At 29.7% G+C, this 19,755-nt stretch overlaps 1 protein-coding gene and 1 long non-coding RNA gene across 6 annotated transcripts in view; both read left to right on the plus strand.

Moving 5' to 3' along the window:
* The window catches only part of LOC107452157 (uncharacterized), a 28,376-nt gene extending 26,890 nt beyond the window's left edge, over window positions 1–1,486 (plus strand). Inside the window, exon 3 of the long non-coding RNA XR_001585165.5 lies at window positions 1,380–1,486. This is a non-coding gene — a long non-coding RNA (uncharacterized LOC107452157). The remainder of the gene's footprint in view (window positions 1–1,379) is intronic.
* Window positions 1,487–17,177: 15,691 nt separating this feature from the next.
* Window positions 17,178–19,755, plus strand: part of LOC107452152 (ankyrin repeat domain-containing protein 27) — a 133,836-nt gene continuing 131,258 nt past the window's right edge. For 2 of the 5 annotated variants that reach the window (XM_016068468.5, XM_016068467.4), the window contains exon 1: window positions 17,178–17,463. Coding sequence is in view for 3 of the 5 variants with exons in the window: in XM_016068467.4 (XP_015923953.1) it covers window positions 17,410–17,463 (54 nt within the window). In the remaining 2 variants the exon portion in view is untranslated. The remainder of the gene's footprint in view (window positions 17,464–19,755) is intronic. The other 3 variants (XM_016068466.4, XM_071187524.2, XM_043049557.3) reach the window with 3 other exon arrangements.

The raw sequence follows: 19,755 nt of genomic DNA on the forward strand, positions 1-19,755 counted from the left end.
ATTGCATTGGCTGAAAATGATATTTTAAGTAATATTTAATTTATCGTTTTCTTTCATAAATAAATGTTTATTTATTAATAATATGGGATAACCTTTCGCAAAAATGTGGAGCTGGACCAAAAGTAATGAAATAGATGATAATTTTGAAAGTTCAAATGCTAGATCGAATACTATTTAATTTTATATAATATTAGTTCTAATATTAGAAGATAGGATTCAAGAGTCTTGCATTTTCAAGCACGGCAGTATTATATTGCATCTTTCTAATATTAGATCATATCTTTTTGATACCTGGGAATCCTACTATCATCCCAGGACGAGGACCAAGAACTTGGATGATTGTTTACACGATTCAAGCTTCAAGTAAAACAAGTTTCCATCAATTTCAGTCAATCTTCGTCCAAGAACTTGGATTTTATAAACGGGCCTTTCTAGTTTGTCTACGGTAAGAACTACTCCAACCACAAAGTCTGAGGCTGTCTGCTGCTATGGAAACAAGAATAGTGCATTTCAGGAGGGTAGCTTCTCTTAATTCTAGGGTTAACACAATTGACTGAATAAAACGATTCACATTCTCTCACCGACCAGAGCCAAAACCTGTCCTAAACAGTGAAAACCCCTACTTGCAATAATTAATCCTCGTTACCATAGTTACCGCCTTGGGTCCAGACGAATGGCTAGAGGAGTTCTTAAACTGTACCTTATTCTGAAATCTAAACAAATACCGGTTTTAAAAACTACTTGTTAATCTCTAAGAACTTTTTTAAACAATATCATTGGTCAAGATAAGGCAAATCAATATAAATGATATGAAATTCTGTACTCTCGTATATCATATTAGTAGGTATACATATTCTTTCGAGGGAATACTCTCGGATACCGTGTGAAGCGTTATTTCCGCCAATCGAGAAGGGGCTAAGCAAAAAGTAATGAATAACACACTGTTTTGCTATAGTAATATTTTTTTCTGATAATGGACAACTAGATAAAATTTTTATTTTGTGACTTAGCTAAATTAACGGAACCATAATGAATGTACTGAATATAAACCTTTTCTCAAACATATACAAAGAAGCTCTTTCCTTGCAATATGTTGCTCATGAGTCAAATAGTTAAGAGGCGTCTTGTCTATTAAAGTATCATTTCTTATGCTTAAATTATTAGTTTATTAATGCTAATATAAAACGAAAAAGATACGAAAGCATATCAACATTTTCAATGCTACTGTTGATTGATTTTTAAAACATGTTATGAAATAAGTCAAAATTTCAATGAATATTGTTTATCGATATATTTTTTTCATGAATAAATTGAGTTTAGACAAATTAAAATGGCTACATAACACAGTGAAATATTAATTATCCTATTTATCTTTTCAGAAAATTCAGATGATGGCATTCTATTTCGATTCCATATGAAGAAGCACATTCATCATTTTGTATTTCTTTTCTAACTTGATGTAGAAATAAAAAAAATTCAATCAGTTTCATCAAGTTGATTTTCAAACACATTAAGGCAAAATATAGTTGTTTGATGTAATAAATTTAATAAATAAACTACTTGTTTAAAAAAAAATTCGAAAAATACTGTCCAACTCCACCACAGCTGAAGCACAAAATCAATTTCACTGTAAACGAGGGTGCTCTATATCCAAATTATTAGAAAAATCTCTTGTCGCGAGCTAAAAGTAGGAAATAGTGATTATTAATGTACATAAATTATGAACTAACTAAATATGTAGCGTCCCATAAAGTTTCCTAACAGCAAACTTCTTTCTATAACAAAACATTTCAATCAAAACGTTAAATAACATCTATTCGTATAACGCAGTGGTTGTCTCCTTATAGCGATCCTATAATATTCAGTCCAAGTGTTTAATACAATAAAAGCGTTAAAGTGAAGAAATTGTTGCTCATATGCAACGCCCCATACCTAAAACTAATATTAACCTATAATATTCAAACTCGGTCAAGTATTATATAATAACATACTATACTAAAGGAAATAATTATGCTTAAAGTAGGGGGCCCACATGGTGGCACTATATGTAAGTATCTATTTCTAGTGCGTATATTCGCGTTAAATTAGAAATTGTTGCTTATATAATGTATATATATGTTTATATGGCTCTATATCTCTCCTTATTAGGTATTATATTATAACAAACTATAGCGCCCAACCAAGGAAATTATTTTAGGGGGCCCACAATGTAACATAGTATGTTTTTTAAGTGTATAATACAATGAAAGCGCTAAAAGTAAAGAAATTATTGCTTATAAACTGTATATAGCCCCATATCTCCTTTTAATATTAACCTATAATTTTCGAATTCGGTCAGATGCTATACTACCACACCAAATGAAGTAATTATAAACGAATAAGGGGGGCCCACAGTGTGGCACAAAATTTATGTAGGCGTGTGTAAATCACTAAGTGCGTATAATGGCGATAAAATGAAGAAATATCTGCTCATATATTGTATTTGTAAGGACCTTATTATTAACCTATAATTTTTAAACTTTGTCAGATATTTACTATATTATACTAAACTACCATTCGAAAGAAAATAATTATAGATAAATTAGGGAGGTCACAATGTAGCACAATATGGAGGCATATATAAGTGCTTATACTAGCGTTAAAAGGAAGAAATTGTTGCTCATATACTGTACATATATATGGCCCCATATCTTCACTTAATATGAAACTTAAGTGCTTATGCTCGGTCAGGTATTATATCATAACATACTCTTCTACCTTACCAAAGGAAATCAAAATACGCAAATTAGGGTGCCTACAATGTGAAGTAATATGTAAGTATATATTTCTAAGTGCACATAATAGCGGTGAAATAATATTTACCTATAATTTTCAAACTCTGTCAAACATTATATTATAACATACTCTACTTCCATACCGAAGGAAATATTTATAAACAAATTGGGAGGCAAAGAATCAAAGGAAATACGAAAAATGAGGAGGCCTCATCACAATAAAAGCTGTACATATATATGGTTCCATATCTCTCCTTAGTATTAACCTGCAATATTGAAACTCTACCTGAAGAGTTAGGTATTGTATTATAACATACTATACTACAATAGTAAAGGAAATAATCATACAATGTAACATAGTTTGGTTTTTAAGTGTGTAATACAATAAAAGCGTTAAAATGAAGAAAGTATTGCTTATTAACTATACATATATATGTGTGTGTGTGTGGGTTGTGTTGTCCCATATCTCTTCTTAATATCAAGCTATAACAGGGTGCGTAGCCGTATCTCTCAAGAAAATATAAACACCTTTAAAGTACTTTTTAATCACTCAAAAAATGTTTTTAAGCACTCTATACATGAACAAAATGCAAAACAATTTTCAAAGACTTTACGTGTTCATGATAAGATAACTAGTTTCTGGCAAAGTACTCTTTTCTTGATTATATTAGCTACCATAAAAAGACTGAAAGAGTTTTTCGGTTTGATTTCAGAGAGTGGAAAATGAAACCTGAAATTGAGAATATCTTGCAAAATGCAGTAGAGTTGCACATGAGAGTGCAAGAATCTCACCGAATCCTGTTCATTAGGCGCACATGCGGACTCCCAAGTATTTCATCAAATAAGCAACATGATTGGCGATATCCTACGTTACTGACCGATGGTACGCCGAAATGGATTATGGTTGAATGAATTGTGAAAACGTTGAATAGAACAATGTGAAAACCACGCTTTTGCATAATACGCAGCGAAACTCGACAGGGCAAAAAGAAAAACAAACTTATTTTCGGAAAAGGAAAAATAAGCACTTTTTAAAAACACCCAATGGAAAAAGCACCATTATGGGATTTTAAAAAACGAAAATAAGCACCTTTAAGCACTTTTTGAAAACGCTACGCCTTATGCATAATATTCAAACTCGGTCAGGCATTACATTATAACATACTAAACTACCATACCATAGGAAATCATTATGCACAATTCAGGATATCTTAACGTGCCAAACTGAAATGAATCTTTCATAACAAAATGAAAAGAGGGGTCGAGACAGGAACAGTTATGCCATTGTTCGAGTGAAAAAAAATAATTTGTTTGGAAAATTTGCAGAATAAATAGCTTTAAAAGGCCATCTATATACAGGTCACCAGTACTTCTGACATGAAAGATTGACCATGAAAAATAGTAAAGAATATGGATGTTGCAATTCCTAGGTTACCAATTTATTTTCTTCACAGCTATTTATGGGTTTTCAACCCTCAGTGATTTGTTCCAGAATTTGAATGTGGGTAAAAATTGTAAAGAAACATAGGTCCAATTTAATTTCAATCATATTTATTAGAAAATGAGCTTTAATTTATAGTATTTTATATGAAGTTCTAATGACTGCCTAGAACTCTTGATACTTTAATTAATTTATATTTGAAATATTGTCCGTAGAGCGTTGTTAAAACAATTTTATTTAATTGAAAACAGAAGTTCTTTTAAAAAACTTCAATATCTATTTCAATATTTAAAGAATATTACACCAGTTAACCAAAATCATTAGCAAGCGATACTTAAATTTTTTTTAAACGTGTGTAGAAAAAGTATTGATGCATTATTTTAAATTTAAAAGCAGTTTTATTAAGGTAATTTCCTAAATTAAACTAACCAGTTTAAAAAACTATTGATTTTGTATTTATTACACTTTTGAAAGTAATAGGGTATCTAAACTCCCTTAGTTATTTTTCAATAAATAAAAGTAAATGTTAGGCGAATAAAAACAAATCCAGTGTGTAAACAATTCTTGATTGCACTTTTCGAAGGACTTCTTTTTACATATTTAAATTCACGATTAACATCAGTACTTGAAAGCTACTGAAATTTTTTTAAAAATTCTTGCGATTTTTATGCATGCACAGCCATTACAGCCATTTTGACCTAAGATAAATCTCATATTAAATATTAAGCAAATTTACAGATTTGCTAACTTAAAACACTTACAATTTTAAAAAAAATTTCTATGAGATTAGGGGTATTTCAGCAACTTGTAAACAAATTTAATAACCCTATTCTTAAAATACTAATTAAGATTAATAGAATATGTAATGAAGCAAATGATATTCTCTTAGTATCTATTGAATGCTATGAATTTGACAATACACCTAAAAAATATATTTGCATTTTTTCTAAAAGTTAATATACGAGTGCTTGTGACACAAGCACTTTATATTATAATTTCAAAAATTAAGTATTTTACCTATAATATTCAAATTAAAATAGTAAATTCTACCGGAAAATTTAAAATTCAACGCTTTAAATGTTCAAGTTCAATGAAATCGGATACTATCTAGCGAAATCACAAGAAATCATTTCTAGAATAGACGAAAAAACATAACATCCTTTTTTATTATAAGTTGCCTCTACTAATGGTAAAAGTTTGATACTATCAATTACTTTTTGAGAATGTTGCTATCACAAAACTTTTGTTCAAAATCAATCAATTCCATTTTTGGTATTTTGATGATAAGGGATTATGCATTATAACATAGTAAAAACAAAACATAAAATTATGTGTAAATGTCTTAAATGGGACTTTTTTTAAAAAAAAAAAAAGATGATGCAATTACACAACATGTTGTTTTCGCAAAGAATATACAAACATTTCAGATGAAAGTTTAAGCATTATTCTTTTCTGCATTGATTGGGAATTTTCATTAAAATGTAAATGTTAATCAGCTTAAAGTCAAAGAAATTTTGACAATTATATTACTGTAAACATGATAAAAATAAAAAAGCAAACTTTTTGTCTAACATTTCAAATGAATAATCATGAGAAAATTTCTGAAACTAAAATAATAAAAATACTTACAATTTTGAAATAAACTTTAAAATCAGTGTTAAAAGAAAATTGCTTTAGATATCGTGCCAACTGATTAAAATAACCAAATTTTAAATATATTCAACCGTTTTCATGAAACTTAAGCACTTATAAAGATTTGTTAACGTTACATTTTATAAAATTTTATCAATACGAATATCATACCTGACAAATTAAAATTTTGAACATTTATTACTAAGTCTTAGAAAAAATTACACACTAGAGTAGGGGTAGGCAACGCGGCGCCCGCGGGCGCCATGGCGCCCTCGATCGATTTTTAATCCGCCCTCGCTGGACTAATGTAAATGTTTAATAGCCAGAGCGATTTACTTAACTCTTGTCAAACGGCGATATACAGCAAGTAGTCAGCTGAGTTTAGGATTGTGCATGATTATCTGCAAAATATGCGCCCTCGGTGATTTTCAAATTTAGTATTGCGCCCTTAAGGACAAACAGGTTGCCGACCCCTGCACTAGAGTAATGAAGAAAAAAAATCTAAGATAAAAACAATTTCACATCATAATAATTTTATTGAAAAACAAAACACAGTATAAAATAAACTTCAATTGTACTAAATGCAATACATTACCTTCATTATTTAAAATTAACGTCGATAACCTTTTGTTTAAACACAATTATAGTATTAATAATAGTTATTAAAATAAAGTAACTTTTTTTTTCATGACTTTAGAAATATCTGATACAGTTTGAGTTTATTCATCCAATTGTAAGTCTTTATTTACTTGAAATTATATTTCGAAGTAGTAATGAAAAGCTTTCATGAAATGTTCAGCAATATGTGAATATGAAATAAATATAATAATGTGTGCAGGAAAAGTAACATGAGGACTTTTCGCTATGGCAGATTTATAGCGGTCCTTGCTGAATATCCACACTGGTTGCATCATTCACTGTAAGGATCAAACTTAGAAATACCAGCTGTCCATCATAGTGTGTGGGTGTGCAGTATCCAATTGTTCTTCTCAAATATTGAATAGGCTCTGAGAAGAAGTTTCTTTTGAAATCAATTTCTTCACAGTGACGTAGCGAGCTTAACCCGCGCCCGGGGCACAATACCTTTTTAGCGCCCCCCCCCCCCCATTTGTAAACCATCTAATATTATAAGTAAAATATACTCGCGAAGTAATAAATAAATAAAGTAAAATAAATAAAGTGATAGGCTCAAGCTAGGCATTAAATTTGAGACAAAAAATAAAGTTGAGAAAACAAGACTAGATTTTGAAATGTGATCATCTAGAATTAGTTCAAAAGAAACCTATTATTTATTTTACATTTTATCTTTTTATTTTACATATTTATAAAGAAATATTTTAAAAACACGCAGTTTTAAAACAATAAAAAAGTAAATATTTATTATCTCTAAGGAGATACATATATTTAATAATATGATTATAATACATTAATAAAACTAATTACTATGTATAAATTTTCCGCTTTTGATGAAGCAAATTTATCAATAATATCATCAAAGTTGATCATTTCAAATTTTTCTCTTTCCACATTTAAAAATGCTAGGTCACTTAGGCGATCTTATCCTATCGTTGATCGTTGATATGTCAAAATTAATTTTAATTTGCTGAATGACCATTCGAAGCTAGCAATTGATACTCAGATAGTCTGGAGTATTTGAAGTGCCACTCTCAGGTTTGGAAAAACATCCATTCGGGATTATAAAAGTAAGAGATTCTAATGGAGTTTTAAGTTCGATTTCTTTTCTACTGCGGAGTAACATTTTGCAGTCACATACTTCGAAAAAGAGTTCTATTCCATTAAAATCTGTATTATAAAATTCACCCAAAATTTTTAAAAAAAATTTCACGGTCGTTATCAACATTATCCTTGTTTAATAAATTTTCAACATCTAGTAGAAATCCAAATTTGAAATTAAGGTCACTTAATCATGTAAATCGTGTACATATTTCTTGTTGGAGACGATCAAGAACACTTTTCATAACTCGAGAAATTTCACTTGCTGCGGAAAGACCGACATCTCTAGCCAATTCTCCGGGCATTTTGCGGCGTCTTCTTACGCGTATTGTTGCATCAATATCCAATTTTTTACAAAGAGACTTCGCTTTTTCTATTGCCTCTTCACAGAGCTTGTCTCGAATTTCGGCTAGTTCAGTCGCTAATGATTCAAGATCATGGAACGCTTCGCTAAAATTCGTTCTAGGATCTTGTAATCTGATCATTCCTCCTTAAGATTTCATATCAGAAATGAACTAAAGTTATGAAACTAAAAGTTAGTATATTTTGCAGCAGAATTGTAGCTTCACTTCTGGTGTCACTTGTAGTGGTAGTGTCCTCTGCTAATTTTCCTAATAGTTCTACTATAATCGTTAGCCCATCGATGATAACGTTAACCGCTTGTATTCTGGCTCTCCATCGTGTTTCAGATTCATGTTTGACAGTTTTTGTTAAAGCATTTTTTAATAATTCCCATCGTAACGTTGAACGTGAGAAAAGAGATATATGTTTTCAATTATTCCGAAACATGTCACATGGATTGAATTTTGTTTAGCTGCAGTAACTCCTACTAAATTCAATGAATAGTTATCACAATTTAGAAATAATCCTTTATGATTTTTTTCCATTATTCTTTGTTGAACGCCAGATGTGTGACCTGCCATCACGGCAGCATTATCGTAACATTGTGATCTGCAGTTTGTTAATGAAATTTCATCGGAATTTAATTTCTCCAAAATTGTATTTTCGATCGAGGCTGCATCTTTAGCATGTATTTCAATAAAACCCGAAAAAGATTCTTTGATGGAAACTTTTTTTATTGACAAAATCAACATCTACATACCTAACGACTTGGGACATTTGTTCTCGATGAGAGATATCAGGTATTGAATCAAACAAACATCCATAATATTTATTTCTTTTGATATCGTTTTATTAGTTGATTTCGAACTGTAATGTCAGAAGACGGATGAATTCATTTTGAATCTGTGGTGACAAATATGAGACAGTTTTTAGAGTTTCTGTGTGGCATGTTTAAGATAATTTGCTAGTAGCGGATCAAACTGAGCTACAAGTCTAAGTAAAGATAAAAGGTTTCCTACATTTGTACCATCTTGAAGTACTAGTTTTTCAACATGGCCGCGTGGAGGAAGATTTTGTATAATGGATGGTGTTTTCTACACTAGGGAACGCTGCAAGCTCGGGACTGCCTAAATTTCCGGGTTACTGTTTCAGTTGTATTTTAAAGCCATTTGGCATCATTGTGTTTTGAGATTCTTGCAAACAATGTATTTGATTACTTATTACTTATGTTTTCAAAGCTAACAATACTTGTGTTTACAATACTAAAAGTGTTAACACTAACGTAAGATGGTGCACAGCTTGCAACACGAACAAACAGTAATAAACAAATGGAAAGAAGCCAAATCAAGACTGGCAAAAAAGCGAGTTATTCAAAATCTAGCAGCCTTGTCACCTTTTTTAATAATAAATAACAAAATAACTAAAACAAATTTTCACTCCAAACTCCCCAGAATTACATAATAACATTAATATCTTATGAAATACAGCAGATTTGAGCTCAGAAATTATCTAATTTATTTCTTTTATTGAAAACAAAATTATCCGTTTGAAAACATCGCCTATCAGAATAACATGTAGTAAGCAGCTGCAAACTTTTTAACCGGAACTAGAGTAGGTCCCGAGCTCGAGATTGTTATTGTTTACTTTTCTACTGAAAACACCATCCATTAAATACCTAATGCTAGCTAATATTCTTTGCAATGTATTTTGCCATCGTTTTTTTTTCAGACTGAATGTTCGCTTCTAATGATACATCAATTCCCGTTCTACTTATTAATCTTCGTTCTGTTTCTTTCCAAGCCATAAGTGATTTTCGGTAGTTTTATCTTAATTTTCTATAGAGTTTATAAACTATCCTTTTTAGTTAAATTTAAAATTAAACTGAGGTAGGTTGTTAAAATTAGCTTTAAGAGACGTCAAAGTCCAATGCTTATTAATGTGATAGTTTTGACAAGCGTAGAAAAAAGTTGCTGGTCTTAGGTTGTCCCCCAAATAAGCCATATTTACGGTAAAATTAAGAGCTCTTTGTTTAATTGAACACTGTTAAGAAATTTTTTCATACCCTATTCACTGAATAATAGAATCGTCGAGTAGATGTAGTAAGTAATCTTATTTGTTTTATTACTAACCAAGAATGTCTTGAACTTGAAAAGTAGTAACACAGTGAAATATACACTATAATTTATGCTAACATTAAACTTATAACATTTAATAACATTTCATTTTTATTCTAAGCAGAGCGCGATGACAATGACGCAAAACTGAAAAATACAGGCACAAAATAACTTAAACATTAATATTTCTGGTATTTACCTAATTTGTAGCGGAATTCCACAACCTGTCGCAAGTGTCACGGATATGTACAGTCACAGAATAAAGTATCCGGAGAGTAACAAATAAGGAATCATTTATTTTTTTAAACAGATAATTCTCAGGCACACAACAAATACGGCGTTTGTGTCCTTTCCTAGAAACAGCAAAACGCTGTATTTGTTGTGTGTCTGCTGAGAAGTATCTATATTAAAAAATTTAACAATCATTTAGTTGTTATTTTCCGTGACTCTACATATAAGTATATTAGAGTGTTATTGTTATCGTTTTAAAATAACAAGAGCAAGCTACCTTGCGTTTATAGAAATAAAAATAAATAGTGTTCTGAAAGAAAGACTGTTTGTACTTTGTACACTGTACAAACATGCAAACACTTTATACACTGATGTTTGTACTTTGTACAATGCAAATATTTGGAGATAATATATGTAACCACACAGCGTAGATGCCATAGGGAAGTGCTGACAGACACAGGTCGAGTCAGCCTGCCATTAGAAAAGACGTGTCATTTCTATTATTAATATATTATTACAGTTTGATTAGTGTTCCTTTTTATTTACGAATTAACATTTATTATATTTCACTGGCACTAAATTTAAAATATATTTTCCAGAAATAAATCATAATAAAAATAAAAATTATCCAACAATTTTTTTTATTTTGTTGACCATTTGGCGCCCCTTTGTGAGTAGCGCCAGTGGCATGATGCCCCCCCCCTTGCTCCCACCTCGCTACGCCACTGTTTCTTCATAGTAGATTTTCCTGAAGATGAAGAGCTATATCTGAAATTGTAAAAGAAAATTAAATAGAAGTTCTATTATAATAGAAGTGCGGACTGATAGAATCGGACATACAATAAATGGGCACGGAAAAAAAAAACCAACAGATGATGTAAAGTGTGCAAAAACCACAAGATTAATTTATTTATCAAATGCAAAGTCCATTTGCATTTAAAATGCTTCGAATGTTTCCATTAAAAATATAAGCGTTATTGGTGTTTTCAATAGAAATGTAAACAATAACAATCTCGAGCTCGGCACCTACTCTTGTTCCGGTTAAAAAGTTTACTGCTGCTTATTACATGTTATTCTGATAGGCGATGTTTTCAAACAGATAATTTTGTTTTCAATAAAAGAAATAAATTAGATAATTTCTGAGCTCAAATCTGTCATATTTCATAAGATATTAATGTTAATATGTTATTCTGACGAGTTTGAAGTGAAAATTTGTTTTAATTTTTTAGAGATATATTCAGGGCCGGATTAAGACCTCTTGAGGCCCTAAGCACTGAAAATATTTTGGTGCCCTCCCCCCTCTAACGATAGAAAATATATCTAGTACTAAGTCACGTGTTAATTCAAAATATAAAATCAAATTTTTTTTGTAAAAAAATTTTTTTATTCAAATTAAATCAAAAAAAATTTTTTTTTAAATAATATAATCAATTGAAAACTTTTCAATTAATATTAAAAAAATAACTTATGTTTGTGTGTATGTGCAAAAAAGCAAACACTTTGAATAACTTATGATCGAAAGTTTGAACTTTTATTTACTAAGACTTAAAATACTTTAAATTAGAAAAACAGACACGTACTTTTTCTAAAAAAAGCATATCTTTTTTTTCCAATTGATTCGAATTCTTGACTCTCGAAATAAATGACCATATCTCGAGAATTTTTCAAACGAACTAAAAACTTTTAGCACACAATAATAAAATTCATTTACCTAAAAATAGTACCTTGTCAAAAATAATTTGTAAGAAGTATTAATCATTTAATATTTTTTTATTTAGTAAGAGAATAGTCGAAAGAACTTTAAATTGAAAATTTAACAAATGTCATTTTAAATGACAAATTACGAAATTTAATCTGTACTAAATCAATCAAATAAACCTGAATCTTTCAATTTTAAAAAAGTTATATATTTAACATTTAATTTCTCAAGAACTTTTCGACAGATTTTGTTCAAATTTTGTATTTTACTATTTAAATTAATATTCTTTAAAATTATGTAATAATTTGTATATTTTTGAATTTAAAATTATTCCGACTATTAATAATAAATAATTTTAAAAAAAATATTTTTGACAGAGAATTATTTTTAGGTTAATGAATTTTATTAATAGTTGCAAAATTTTTTCAATTCGTTTCAAAAGTTCTCGGGACATAGCGAAATGCATGAAACCTGCAATTGAATAAAAGAGTCCAAACTTTCAACCTAAAAAAACTTTTGGGATCTTAATTTCCATATTGTGAATACCATCCATATTTTGAGAGACAAATATCCAAATTCAACAACATATACATATGTAGGTAGAGGAAGCACGTTTGCCCGATTTCATAACTTAAAAAAATATCTTCTGCACCAACTAATTAGCATATTTTAAGTTTGGCCCTCAAACCATTTAGATTGAGATCTAGTAAGTTAAAATCCGATCATTAAATCAAGAGATATTCAGGTTTTTTACTTTTTTAATTTTACGCACTGTATATAATAACACATAACTTTTACAAATAATAATGCTTTTCATTATTCCTTTTTCCTTATTAAACCTAATATATAAATATTGATAGGAAGGGAAAAAATAATGATGAGTAATTTTATAAATGCAACAATTATCTTAAATGATCCCATAAAATCTGGATTAAAAATCAGAAATGAACTTATTTCATAATAACAACTCATTCTAGATTGCATCTGTGGAAAACAGAACTAATTATCTAATAGAATTATTACTATTTTGTTTAATATTTTGGAGATTCTCGTAGTTAGTTGACCTGTCAAAGTCAAAGGTACAGAAGAGCTTAAGAGCAATAAATAACTATCAATTAAATCTTAATTTGACTAGTAAAAAAATGACCTTTTAGAAAAAATGATAGAAATCACTTAAAACTATTGCATTAAACCTGTACTTAAAACTCTCATAAGTGATAACAGTAAGTTTGGTCTGAAAAAGCTGTTACAGTAAATAAAAACTCTGTCCTCAATAAGTAAATAAATGCATAAACAAAATACTTTAAATAACTATAAATTCAATGATCAATTTCATTTACAAATTCGGAACATTCGTGTTTTTATAATACAAAACAAAAGCATAAGTACAGCAACATGAATATAATATAGAAACTAAACTTAAATAATAATCAGTAGAAAATAACAAGCCATCATTTTTAATTTATTCACTTTTTTTTGTGTTACGATATTTTTTATTCCTGTATGCATACGCTTACATAATACCACATTAGTTTTATAGAAAATAATTTTAGATTTGGAAAAATATAATCCTTAGAAACATAAACAGAAGTATTGTATGTAATTTTATTAAACCAACATTTATCTTAAACCTACTAAAATCTATTTTGCCTACTAAAATCTTATGTACTAAATATTTTACATATTCTTTACATCATTTAAAGACAAATTCGTAAAATAAATCGAAGTAAAATTTGTGTATTGTTACCTAAAATTTTTATTTTAAATCGAATAACTATTTTAATTATAACGTCATAGAATGAAATTTATTTCGATAAGATCAATAATTTAAAAATTTTAATTACTTCTTAAAACTTATAATGCGGCATCACATCCCCTCTTAAAAAATACGTCACATTTAACAAAAACTTGAAATTTGTTTTTATTACTTTTGAGTATTATTGTGTAATAGAATGCTTAAAATGTAAAAAAAAAACTATATAATTTCTAATAATTGTAATTTTATTTTTACATTTAAGTTTAATTAATTTTTTATTATTAAAATATAATAATTCTTCAGGAAAATTAAACTCTTCACTTATATTGATTTAGACACAATCAATATTGATCGATAAATAATAATTATTGATAAAATTATTTGAAGGGATTAGCTACTACCTGAAGCAACACCAGCTTTGCACTATCACAGCATGCTTTCAAAAGCAATAATTTAAAATAATGTTTTAGTAGAATAAGCTTTTTCTGTGCATTCATGCAGGATTCAGTGCACTCACGTTCTGCGCATTCACGTATACACGGGGGTGTGTAAATACGAGAAATTAGTTACTGATTGTAGCATAAATAATGTTATTGGTTAAAAATTATGTATCTTTACCCCCCCCCCCCTCGAAAGGAAGACAATTTGAATTTTCTGAGATATGCACCCTTTTTTCTTTTGAAAAAAAGAAAAAAAGAAGGGGGAAAGAGTCCCCTATAGGATGCTTAAAGATATCTGAGATGAAAGGATGTTCTCTGTCTGTAGTAAATCAATTAGTTACACTTGTCTTGTCCTTAAAGTGGTTCTTCTCAGAAAATTTAGCTTTGTATTCTAACACAAATGTTGGTGACAATCATGGTGGTCCTTTTCAGGAACCTTCGAATTCATGGAATCGAATGCTGGCAATATACAGCTTTTGTTGTTTTACGTCGGGATTGTTTGTTATAGGCAGAAAGCAAGATCAGGTTAAATTGAACCACGTTTCCCAGAAGTCTTTTACTTATAATAAAATAACAGGGAGCAACAATATTTTTCCCACTCGTTTATGCAGAATCACCAATTTTTATTTTAAGAAAAAGTTAAATGGATGATGGAAATACCTTAACTAATTATTTATTTACTTCAATCTAATTTACACACGAGCTACGAGTAAAAATTAAGCGCAACTATAAAAAAAATTTTTAGTGACAGAAATAATATTATTATATTCAAAATATTTAAATGTTCAAATTATCATCATAATAGAAGTTGATGAAATTACACACATATATTGTATATATATATAATCATTATCATTAAGGATTTTCCTTATTAGTCATTAAACATATTTCAAAATTCAATTGATAAAAATATCTTTCTTAAATTTGCTATTTATTTTTAATTTGAAATTTTCAGTACTTTTCTTATTTCTTAATTATAATTTTTATAAATTTCGTTATAAGATGCACAAAATATAGTTTACTTGCACTAAACAAAATTCAATGATTGAAAATTTGATTTTATTGCTACTTATTTCCTAGATTTGCTTTCAAAATTAAATTAGTTTTAATGGGTACTCTTCTTAACGTATTTTTCACCGTCAACGAACATCCGGTTCACATTGAGAATTTACACATCTTTTGTGCTCAACTTTTATAACATTTGTATTTGTACAAGACTCTAAGGACTAAGGAACCTATAATTCTTTCCTTATTCAAAAACTAGCTGCTTGCATTCATATTACGTAGTATATATTTTAAATCTTAAAATCTAATTTCGATATAGTATATAGATAAAAAAAAAAATCATAAGTGATGCGAAGTGTGTGGTCATATTTTTCGCAAATTTAACCTCTCCTCCACAAAGAAATTTCGAAAAATGATACTTAAACACAGCTCCTTTTTCTTAATTTAGTGAATTAAAAACAATTTTTGAAGTAAATTTTTGAAATAAATTTTTGCAACACAACCTTTACGTAATTTGAAGACTTCTTTTCCAGTTGCAATGAGAATATAATTAAAAATATAGTATAAGCAAATATTTTATGTAGAATAAACAAAAACATGCGCAAAAACTGCAAACATGCACAGCATAAATTTTTTATTTCACATCAAAAATCACATTTTTTACATCATCAAACCATTGCATCAAAATTTTGTAAATCTAATTTTTTTTCATAAAAATATCAAATTGCCGGACTATTAACTTGCTACAATTGCGAAAAATATTCTGTAAACATGAATAGTAGCAGTATGTTATGGAATCATTGTAATGGATCTCAGAAATTCACTAGCTTTTATCTCATAGAAATTCACTACCTTTATAAGACCGAATTATAAGACCGAATCATTATAAGACCGAATCATTATAAGACCGAATCATTATTAGAAATGGTTGTTATCTACTCTTAAAATGGAAGCTCAAAAAAATAAATTTATTATCAATGTTTCAAAAAAAAAAAAAAATTATGTACTGCGAACATTTAGTTAGGCTTTCTGGTGCCCCCCTATCCTCTGGTGCCCTAAGCACGTGCTTAGTGTGCTTAATGGTTAATCCGGCCTTGGATATATTGTTAATAAAGGTGACACGGTTGCTAGATTTTGAATAACTCGCTTTTTTGGCAGTCTTGATTTGGCCTCTTTCCATTTGTTTATTACTGTTTGTTCGTGTTGCAAGCTGTGCGCCATCTTACGTTAGTGTTAACACTTTTAGTATTGTAAACACAAGTATTGTTAATATTGTAAACATAAGTAATAAGTAATCAAATACATTGTTTGCAAGAATCTCAAAACACAATGATGCAAAATGGCTTTAAAATGCAACTGAAACAGTAGCTTGGAAATTTAGGCAGTACCGAGCTTGCAGCGTTCCCTAGTGTAGAAAACACCATCCATTGTTCATTGATTCGGCCAATGGTGCGGAAACGTACCATTTTATTTCTTAAATAAAATGTCCCGCAGTGGACTGATCGTTAAGACACGGTTCCCAGCAGATCACCGAAGTCAAGCATCACTGACTGCGGTCAGTGTACGGGTGGGTGACCACTTGGATCAGTCTGCGTAGGGACCGAGGGTGTGCGGTATTGGTCCTCGTTAAACTGTTCTACCGTAAAGTGCTCAACTTCGCGTGCAGCTCGCCGGGCTACCGAAGCGGGGGTGCCATCCCCTCTGCAGAGGATCAAAATTGTGATGGCATGTCTTCGGATCATCCTCAGGGATGTTTCCCAGACCGTCGCCAATAGTCCATTGTGCAGCTCTAGTGCGACGTAAATGAACAAATCAAACAAATCAAACTTAAATAAAGTATTATTTTTCTTGCACGAAACTTATTTTTTGTCTCAATGAATGTAATTTAAACATATTTCAATGAAAATAACATTGCATTTTACAAAATTTCTATCCTTGGCCTAAAATGGGTTAAATCAATGTAAGCGCAAAGCAATGGGTGTTTTCACTGAAATAAGAGTGATTGTACTGCAAACGTTTCTACGCGTTGTAGTTCGTAAAACGTGAAAAAGTGTTTAAGGTTAGAAGGATACGAAGCAACTTAAAAGTTGAAAACGCTTAAAGTGTAACATCGTATAGCAAATTCGAAAATACTCAATATTTGTTTTGATTGTTGAACACATAAGTTTTCTTCAAGTACTATCGTTGCTTTTATATAATATGATAGAAATATTCATGTACTAATTCTTTTAAATTTAATTCATGGCTTTTACTTCTGAAGATCTTGAAAGCAACTCTTTTTATATGGAATTAGAGGTTTGTTGCAGCAAAAATGTTGACTCACTGTGTTGTTTAAGAAATGAGTTAAAAGTATTTTTTCTTACTTCAAATGATATGATTTCTGATATTTATAGAACATAACTGACACGGTTTTCTTTTTTAATTCCTATTATGTATAACTATCCAAAGTATGCCATTTCCACCCTTGAGGCAACAGCACAGTCTGTATCTTTTGATTATTTGCCTTTTAGCAAACTTATACACTGCTCAAAACAACTAAAGGATATTGAATTTGTGAGTTGATCTTGCACCTGGAGAATTGTTAAAATGATTTATGCATTATCAAGAGGTAGTAAGCTATATGAGATAAGCAAGACATTTGTTTGGCAAAAAAAAAAGCGTACTTTATTGAGCATTTGGGTACAAAAGGAGAAATAACACAATTTGTGCATATGAGAAAAATAAATAAAAAAGGAATTTCCTTAAAAGAAAATCATTTTTAGTAGGGGTTATGGTTTTCCTGTACGGCCAGCAACGTTGAACACCTTTGAGTCAATGAGGAGCTGGGGTATTCTGTCTCACTCCTCCAGAAGTGCTCTTTCTAGTTCTTGGAGAGTTTGTAAGGATGGTTAACATCCAGCAATATGTCTGCTTAGAATGTCCCAAACATGTACGATTTTGTTTATGGCTGGAGAACATGCTGGCCAATCCATAAGCATGATTCCTTTCTCCAAAAGAAAACATTCATGAAGTTAGGGTGATATGGCCTGCATTTGTCTTCCATTAACATGAAGTCATCTCCAATTGCATCAGCGTTAGGGACTACAATAGGTCTCAGGAACTTATCCCTATATTGGCAACCTGTCAGAGCCCCATTTTGAATTACATGAAGATCGGTTATTTTTTGTGTTAGCTGGGACAAAATATTATTTTTAAATTATTTTTTCTCATTGTTATATGATATATTTTTGTTGTTTTTACTACCATTTTTTCGCTGCATTGTGGAGTTATATTTTTTAATAGAAACAAAATATACAATATAATGTATAAATTATTAATATTAATTTTTTGTGGTTCACTGTATATTTTGACAACAGCATTGTCCATACATACTGCGATATTAGACTGGAATTTTTTAAAAAATATGTCAAAATCAATGAATTTTATTCAACTATTTGAATAGCACCTCTGCGATGTTAAAGAATATTGATTACGTGGTAAAATAGTGAAATTTTGACTGTTGTTTGTTTGTAATGATTGACACTAAAAGGTTTTCTGCAAACAGTGTTTGCATATTCCAATGCAATATACGTATCTCATAAGAGACATCCTATATGTGTAGTAGCTCCCTAATTTATTTTGAAATATAGTTTGCCCCCTTTGTTTTGAGGATCAGGAAAAAATATATATAATGTAAAAAAATAATTATTTAAAGAAAGAATTTTTTGTGTCTGATTTTGTGACTTAATTAATAGTTAACACTTATTAATTAGAATCTAATATACAGTAGGGAACCGATTATCGGGACCATCGCTATTCCGGATTACTGATTTTTCAGGTTTTCTGAATCACTACAAAAAGCCGTTTTTTTTATTGTTAAACCCAACTAAAAAAAAAAAATTTCTGGAAATAATCTTAAAAAGAAGAAAAAGCGATGAAGTTATACACTAATGATTATTTCCAAAATGATGGTAAGGTAAACATCTTTCTAAAAAGAAAAAAAAATCGTTAAATCTTATGGGGAAAATGTTTTTTTTTTTTTAAATGGCGGGGAAATGTATGAATTTCGTTCCGGTTTCTTGGTTTTCCGGATAACGGGTTCTGTACTATACTAATTTATAGTTTGCACTAATTAATTAGCATATTTGAGGTCACACCTGAAGCCATTAATAAAAGTGCATGAAAATCTGATTATTTGAACAAAAGTTATTCAGGAAGATATCTTTTTTAATTTAATACCTCTGAATATCACTTTAATTGGTAGAAAATCCCTTGTTTAGACATCTGACTGAATCATATAAAAGCCCTGTAGCAGAATTTTTTCGGGCTTTCTGCAACAAAACTCTTTAGCACTAATATCTTTCTGTGAGATACTATTAATAATAACAAAAATGTATGCTTCTAATTTAAGGTAACAAAAGCACTGTGTTTACAAAAAAAAAAAAAAAAATTTTAAATTGAATATGTAATTTTTTTTAAATCTTATATTATGACCGATATTCTCGCATTTTGTGAGGGGGAGGGAAAGACACTAATTATTTTCTTTATCGCATTTTGCAAATCATCATCGGAGTAAAAAAATAATTAAATATCATGAAATCAGTAATT

This window comes from Parasteatoda tepidariorum, chromosome 11 (assembly GCF_982258835.1).
Source record: "Parasteatoda tepidariorum strain Cologne lab strain chromosome 11, Ptep-v5.0, whole genome shotgun sequence".
Classification (NCBI taxonomy): domain Eukaryota; kingdom Metazoa; phylum Arthropoda; class Arachnida; order Araneae; family Theridiidae; genus Parasteatoda; species Parasteatoda tepidariorum.